The sequence below is a fragment of the Triticum aestivum genome, chromosome 6B (assembly GCF_018294505.1).
Source record: "Triticum aestivum cultivar Chinese Spring chromosome 6B, IWGSC CS RefSeq v2.1, whole genome shotgun sequence".
Lineage (NCBI taxonomy): Eukaryota > Viridiplantae > Streptophyta > Magnoliopsida > Poales > Poaceae > Triticum > Triticum aestivum.
Genome location: NC_057810.1, coordinates 619732631 through 619740533, shown reverse-complemented (window position 1 = coordinate 619740533; position 7903 = coordinate 619732631). Strand labels below are relative to the sequence as shown.

The 7903-nt window shown below is 53.0% G+C and overlaps 1 protein-coding gene across 5 annotated transcripts; it reads left to right on the top strand.

Moving 5' to 3' along the window:
* The first annotated feature begins 4694 nt into the window (after window positions 1–4694).
* LOC123138332 (F-box protein FBW2) lies at window positions 4695–6532 on the top strand. Of its 5 annotated transcripts, none has more exons than XM_044558294.1 (4): window positions 4695–4883; window positions 5019–5126; window positions 5222–5564; window positions 5649–6532. In XM_044558294.1, the coding sequence occupies exons 3-4, from the start codon at window positions 5254–5256 to the stop codon at window positions 6319–6321; spliced, it is 984 nt and encodes a 327-aa protein (XP_044414229.1). In that variant the 5' UTR covers window positions 4695–4883; window positions 5019–5126; window positions 5222–5253; the 3' UTR covers window positions 6322–6532. The 5 variants fall into 5 exon arrangements, with proteins under 5 accessions (XP_044414229.1, XP_044414230.1, XP_044414226.1 ...); XM_044558295.1 differs by having other exon boundaries at window positions 5019–5130; window positions 5236–5564; XM_044558291.1 differs by having other exon boundaries at window positions 4698–4883; window positions 5236–5564.
* Window positions 6533–7903: the final 1371 nt, after the last annotated feature.

Genomic DNA, 7903 nt, shown 5'->3' with positions numbered 1-7903 from the left:
GCAGGAGAGAGGAGTCCGCGCACTGCCAGGCTTGTCCCACGTAAAGCGTACGTGCTGGCATGCATTGACATCGGCATGCAGGCATGCATCTCCCCGCCCGTACGTGCAAAATCAACAACCTGCGGATGCATTCACATCATCACGTGCTCCCTTCTATACAAGGCTACCTCGTGAGCACACGTACCGATGAAGTTGAAGGATACAAATTTCAGAAAATTATAACCCCCTAAAAAAAGTTGTAGAAAATAGGATGTATCTTACATCCTATTCAAGAATTCGTCCGATTAACCAGTTAACTTGCCGATTAATCCCAACTCATAGGGTCAACGAGTAGCCGATAAACTGATAAATCAGTCGATTAATTAATTAAATGGCCGATTAACTTGCCGATTAGCCTATTAATCCCCTACTCGCCAGCCAACCGAGCAGCTACCAGTTAACGATTTCCTCACCTACATTACAAGAATGTGAAAAGAAATGCATGAAAACTTCACAAACCAAACAAACTTAATTTTAAGCACGAGCCAAAGTCGCGCCGCCGTCGGCTGTCAAATCAGAGCCATTTGACATTGTATTCTATGGTCAAAAGGCCGTCGTGCTAAGGTCGTCAATGTTCCCAAGAAAAAGCCACCATCTAGAAGCCTTGTGTAGATCAGAAATTTCAGGGCCAAATCATCTCCCAGGATAAAAAATCTGCTACATTTGCTACGATGGCGAGGAGAACACCTTAACCACGGGGGAGAAGCACAAACAACAAAAGAATGACATGTCTCGTCAAGGAGAAACCCAGGGAGAGAAAAGAAGGCCATAACTTGTGCCGCAAAAAAAAAATGCTTCGGAACATTATCTCAACTCGCAAGGGCCGATGTTCTGTTGGCTGCCCGCAACACCACCACCACCACAAAAAGCAGGAAAAATAAGACCATTACCTCGGCACCAACACAAAGACACATGAAGCTACCGCACATATCTCGAAGGATCCAAGACGGAGTAGACAACGCCTCCCAGATCCAAGATCGTCGAGAGCCGCCGTTTCGAGGGGAGATCCGATGGGAACTTATTGGCATTCACCTTTGTCGTAGCCATGGACAACAAGGACGTAACTAAGACACCCGAGAAGAAAGTTTGAGACTTCCTTTACTCCAGACGCTCCTGTAGCAGCTGATAGATATGAGAGAACCCCGGTGAGCCGGAATCTAGGGTGCATGCTTGCTCCTTTGATGTATCTTCTTTCTTCCAAGCGTGTATAGTGCCAATTTTATTTTGGGAATACTCTTTGGTTCCTGGTTGTATCTACACCCTATATGGCAATCTTTTAATAATTACAAAAAAGTCAAAATAGTTCGGATATTTTTAGAATTAACTCGACTTTCGTTTGCACCAGTATATAAATTTTCACGAATAAAAAACCAGCATTGATTTCAGGGCAAAGAAACAAAAAATATTTCCTATCATAGGTCACTATTCACACTATTTTGACCTTTTTTAAGAAGTCAAAGGGTTTTTTCCTTTTGTGGATTTTTTTCACAAGTTCAGTAGAAGGTCAAGTTTATTTCAAAAAGTATTTTCAGAATTATTTGAACGTTTATTTATTTAATATTTTTTTCATATAGGGTGTACATACACCCAGGAACCAAACGAACGCGTCCCAATTTTTCTCTCTTATGCTCTCGGTAAGAAAGTCTAACATATCTGTAGGTTGACAGCGTAGAGTGATATCTGTAAATTCTGGGTCAAGAATATCACTATTTGTGAGATCGGCAAAAGTGTACACATCTGATTTCCTATGTTGGTACCTTCAAAAAAAAAGATTTCCTATGTAGGATCCTATTTTTAAGTAGTTAGCCCCCGCAAAAATAAGTAATGTTTAAACAACAAAAGTGGTCATATCTTTAGTCCAAAATTTGCACCTCGATATTTACTCCCACAATTTAGATATATCAAATTTCAAGATGCACCCGAATCAGACCATTTGCATCGCACACCAGACACCAAGGACATTTTTCTTTATGTGACCACCATCAAGACATGCGCAACTTAGATTATTCTTTGCGAGACAAACTAGACTTTTTTGAAGGTCAAACAAATACTGCGTCAAAAACCTATTGTACTACTGCCTTAATATTTATAACTCGAACAAGTTACAAAGAATGAAGCATTGCTTCTTCTTTTTTACGGGAATGTTTTACTATACGATTATATGTCCTAGAATTATAGATAACTCGGCCTCCTCCACCTCCTCCTCCTCCTCCAAGACAGAAAGTTAGGGTTTGTGCCTCTCGCCGGCGCCGACGCAGGTCCGCCTCGTCTCCGGTGGCCCTAGGGCCATGGAGGCACGGTGGATCCTGGCAAGGGCCGGCGGGAGGGCTCCGTTTTTAGTCGTTTTTTTCAATCTTGTTAGGGTTTGTGTCCTACTCAGGAAGGCGAGATGGCGGCGGCTCCCTGAAGGTGGAATAAAGGTCTCCCCGCTTAGCCCCCGTTCCGGCGGTGCGTCTAGCATCGTTGGTGGGCGTGTGGAGGTGTGTCTCCGGCAGATCTATCTTTGGTGGATTTGCTCGGATCTCGTCGTTGTTCGTCTACGTTCGTGTGTCTTCGGTTTGGATCCTTCCGATCTACGTTATTTTTCATCGGCGGCGGTTGCTGTTCTGGGGTGCTGGCCCTATGGGGCCTTAGCACGACGACTTCCCGACTGTCTACTACAACAAGTTGTGCCCGGCTCCGGCGATGGAGGGGTGATGACGGCGGCGCGCCTTCAGCTCGCTTCGGTGCTTGTAGTCGTCGCTAGGTGGTCTACGAATCTGGATGTAATTTTTATTTCTGGTATTCATTGTACTGCCATGATTGAAGATGAATAGATTGGAAGTTTTTCCGCAAAAAAATATATGTCCTAGAATTGTTAAAGGGGAAAGGAGAGCATTGATATTCCTAGACCTACTGCAATTGCTGGTTTGCTAGTACCGGAAGAAACGCTGCTGCATTGCATTGGCAGTGATGGGAACAACAGGAGTAGTACCATGCATGCATCTCCTGCATTTATTCATGAAAGGAATCCACCTGCACGATTAGTTGCACGTTACATCGCCGGCACTGTATCGTGGAAGCGCCAATACTGCGATAAACTTGAGTACTATTCAAACTTGTTGCAATACATCGATCGTCGGTCTTGACAAAACCATGGTTTTAACTTTTAACTGGCTATTCCTCGTATGCCTAATGTCAGGGATCACGTTATACTAGTACTACCTCTGTTTTTTTTAGAACGAAGGCTCGCGAGGAGCCCGGCTTTGAATTAACAAAGCCATCAACCGGCCAGGAATTACAACACACCAACAAGCACATCGGCCGAACGATCCACGGGAGCACCCTAGGAAACTTACAACTCAACGCAGCATACTAGCTAAAAAGATAAAGAAGAGGAAGCCCAAGCTAGTACACGCCGCCGACCGCAGTAAACAAGAACCAAGGATTGCGGCGGCATGAGCACGACGAGGGCCTGCAGAAACAGAAGTGGAGTTGTGGGCATGACCGAGTCCAAGTTGGAGAAATCGAAGCATCTTCCTTCGCTCTCGCCGTAGAGGGACCCTACCCTCTCGCCTTGGCCCGGAAGGCGCCGCCGACGGACCTGAGAGACGCTCACCCTAGAGCAGGAGAGATGCCGACCTCGAGTCCTGGAACAGGCACAGATCACAGCCTCCTAGGAATGAGCACACCTCATCGTACACACCGACGCAACCTGGGACACCTGAAGAACAGCGGGAAAGCCACCGGGAGCAGCCACTGAAGAATGGGCAGCAAAAGAGCCGCCTAAAACTCCACCTGTGCCGCCCTCACCCGAACGCCCGCTCCCCAGACGGCACCTCCAAGGAGGACACGATGCGCAGCGCGCCGTCACCGCCCAATCCAAGAAGGATTTTGGGCTTTCACCCGGGAGGGGGAACGGGGGTGGATAGGGGTGGGACCTCGGCTGCACCCCCAAGGAGGAAGGGCGGCGCCCAAGGGCGTCGCTGCCGCCGGGCCGGAACCAGCCGACCGATGGTTTCCCACGGTCCCAAAACCGCACCACCGGGCACCCATCCACGCCATTCCGGCGACCGAAGCTGCGGAGAACGGCGAGGATGAGGGCTCTGAAGGGGAGGGGAGTCGAACCTCAGATCTGACGAGGAGGGGGATCTCCACGCCGCAGCCGCAGCCCGCCGCCGTCACACCACCCGCGTGGTCGAGAGCGCCGGCCAGGATCTCCCACGGACGCCGCTAGCCGGGAGGGCGCCGCCGCCGCGCCAAGAAGGGCCGCCGCTCCAGATCCGGAGTCTTCCGCCAGGAACGGAGCGAGCAGGGCCTTGCCGTCACCGTCACCGGCGACCGCGCAGGCTTGCCGGCGGCTACCTCGGGTGGCGACGAGGAGGAAAAGGGGTGAGGGGTGGCGGCGCTAGGCGGAAACCCTAGTCGCCTCCCGAGTCGCCCGAGCGGGCGACCTACCTCTGTGTTTTACTATCAACAATTTTTTCAGCAGCCGCAGGGCCTTCTCCAGCAGGCGTTTCCCCGGCGGATCCCAATTGAAATCCGGGCCATCTTCTCCCCCATCGCCAATCCGGTAAAATGTGCAGGCCAACTGCACGGTCCAGGCACTGTTTCTTGCAGTTTCACCTAGGTAAAAAACGAACACACATCTACCCTAGCCTACCCTCATCAAAAGGCTGAGGCTCAAGTGTTTCTTCATTTCCCACGCATGTCCAGACTTTCTCGTTGACCCGGATGCGCCATGGTAGATCACACGGACGACGGGCAGCACCAAACCGTCAAGCGTACACACCGGCCCCGACGACCCTTTTCCGCCCCTGCAAGAGGCCTTCTTTTCAGATCCGTGCCGTGCCGTGCCGTTCCTGGTACTCCCTGATTGGACTCCCTACTTGCCACTCTAGCTATTAGTACTGGTATAGTAATTAGTAGCGCCTAATTAAGCTTGCCAACCTTTCTGGTGGCGCTTCTTATATCTTGCTCCTCTCTCGCTTCTCGGACAGGTTTCCTCATTTGGGTTTTGCTTTGCTCACCGTGGCCGTCCGCTCTGCTCCGAGGAGTCTGCCGCTCCCAGCTGCTCCACTGACCCTCGAGTGATCTCCAACTCCAAGGTAGGTAGGCAGCCAACCTCAGTCAGAGGAGTGGAAATGGTCGGAGGCTTTTGGTTCTTGGCTGGTTGGAGCGGTGAATTGCGTTGAATTTGCAGCTCTTTGGTCGCAGGGGAGGTGAGGAGGAGCAATGGCGGAGAGCGAGTACAGGTGCTGGGAGGAGCTGCTGCCGGACGCTCTGGGGCTCGTCTTCCGCAACCTGCCGCTGCAGGAGGTGCTGACGGTGGTGCCGCGGGTGTGCAAGTCCTGGGGGCGAGTCGTGGCCGGGCCCTACTGCTGGCAGGAGATCGACATCGAGGAGTGGAGCCAGCAGCGGCAGAGCCGCCCGGACCAGCTCGTGCGCATGCTCGACCTGCTCGTCCGCCGCAGCTCCGGCGCCTGCCGCCGCATCAGCGTCTCCGGCCTGCCCTGCGACCCGCTCTTCTCCTTCATCGGCGACCAGTAAGCATCTCACCCACTCACCATCGCCGTCGATTGCGTGGTAACAATCAGGCTGGAACTGATGAATTTCGTTTGCTTGGCAAGCGCGCGCGCCCTGAGGACGCTGGAGATCCCGCGGAGCGAGATCAGCGACGCCGTGGTGGAGGCCGTGGCGCCGGGGCTGCCCAACCTCACGTTCCTGGACATCAGCAGCTGCACCAAGATCGGCGCGCGCGCGCTGGAGGCGTTCGGCCGCCACTGCCGGTCCCTGGCGGCGCTCCGGCGCGTGATGCACCCGATCGACGTGGCCGGGCGCAACGCGTGCGGGCAGCACGACGAGGCCCGCGCCATCGCGCGCACCATGCCGGCGCTCCGCCACCTGGAGGTGGGCTACATGCTGGTCACTACGGAGGCCATCCTGGAGGTGCTCTCCCGGTGCCGGGGCCTGGAGTTCGTCGACCTCCGGGGCTGCTGGGCCGTCGACGAGGCGCTGCTGCGGGAGCGCCACCCGGGGCTCAGCGTCCTCGGCCCGGGCGTCGACGACTGCTTCGAGAACAGCTACTGGGAGGAGTGCTCCGACGACGACGACGACTCTGACGACGAGGTCTACTCGTGGGAGCTCATGGACGACGACGAGTACTACGGCGTGGTCGGCAGCGACGACGACGAGGCGGTGTGGGGCGACGGGCCGGGCCTCGTGGAGAACCTCGAGGTGAGGTTCTACGGCGGCGGGTTCAGCGAGAGCTACGCCGGCTTCGACTGGCCAGCGTCGCCGTGACAGTCCCGGCCGTTCGTGTCACCTTGACCGCAAAAGAAGTCAAGTATCCTTTTCGTTCTCGACGTTCGTATGGTCGTTCAGATATGTGTGCGTGTGCGTGTGCGTGCCAGTAGCTTAATCTGGGTGTGTGATGTGAACTTAATCTGATGTTAAGTTTAAAAAAACTTAATCTGATGTTTACTACATGAAGCAAATCAAGATGGTATTTACATGGACCAGCGTCAGCGTCAGTGTCAATGTCATTCTACCCTGGTGTACATTATTTGGCACGGGGACCCGTCTGCGATGCTGGTTGGAGTTTTGTGGTGGTTTTATGTACGTCTGCGATGCTGGTACAGACATGGACGTACCGGCTTCTCCATGCACGCTCCTCGCCATGCATCCATCCATCCATCGGACGGGACGTGCGGCGACGTGCCGCACCGCGCACCGCGCAGTGCAGAAAGAGACGAGTGCTACGTCGCTCTCGTTTACAGTTTTACTTTACATGTCAACGCAATGTATGATCAGTACAGCAGTTAAAAGCGGCTCGGCTTTTAGGCCGGCCGGACCACGGTGACCACCGGAGCCAGATTTCCTCGAGATTTCGGGTCCAAAATCACGGTGCCATCTTTTCAGAAAAGGGCGAGGTCTCCGGCAGATCTATCTTTGATGGATTTGTTCGGATTTCGTCGTTGTTCATCTACGTTTGTGTGTCTTCGGTTTAGATCCTTCCGATCTACGTTATTTTTCATCGGCGGCGATTGCTGTTCTGGGGTGCTGGTCCTGTGGGGCCTTAGCACGACGACTTCCCGACTGTCTACTACAACAAGTTGTGCCCGGCTTCGGCGATGGAGGGGCGATGACGGCGGCGTGCCTTCGGCTCGCTTCGGTGCTTGTAGTCGTCACTAGGTGGTCTACGAATCTGGATGTAATTTTTATTTCTGGTATTCGTTGTACTGCCACGATTGAAGATGAATAGATTGGAAGTTTTTCCAAAAAAAAGAAAAGGGCGGGGTGGGGCGGGGGATCGTCGCCGTTCGCAAGATCAATCAGCTTGGCACTCGCGGCGCTCCCCCAATCCTCACGCAGCAGAGCATCAAATTTGGAGCTGCACGGCACAGTTAGATTCTGCTTGATTGGGTGTTCCCGGCCGGCAGCGACGACGGCACCTGCAGCGAGGTTATTATTGTAAGAATCTGCGTCGAGGCGTGGTCGCTGGTCAGGTCTAGATGGATGGCGATAGAACGAAACTGCTCTACAGACGACTGCGCGTGCATGATGTTTGGACGACGGCATCCTTGAACGGTGCAGATTTGTTAAACAATACTACTCCACGGGTGATGTTGTCCATCGTCCACAAATCGTGCACAAGCTATCGTCTGTGTAGCACTGCTCGCGATAGAATACCTCCGGCTCTGGCCACAAATATTTGATGCTCTGAGCCGCGATCCTGTGCTAACTTTGAGATGGTTGCTGGCGACATGGATCGATGCGTCCACACTATTTTACTGCTCCTACCGTAACTAGTACGTATAAGCACATAGTATGTTTGATCATGATCAGGCTAAAGGGGTTTCTCCTTTGGGCATTTTGGCCGGGA

Coding starts and splice junctions, on each gene's coding strand:
- LOC123138332 (XM_044558294.1), top strand. CDS start 5,254: ATGGCGGAGAGCGAGTACAGGTGCTGGGAGGAGCTGCTGCCGGACGCT. Junction 5,565..5,648: donor TTCTCCTTCATCGGCGACCA/GTAAGCATCTCA, acceptor TTGCTTGGCAAG/CGCGCGCGCCCTGAGGACGC.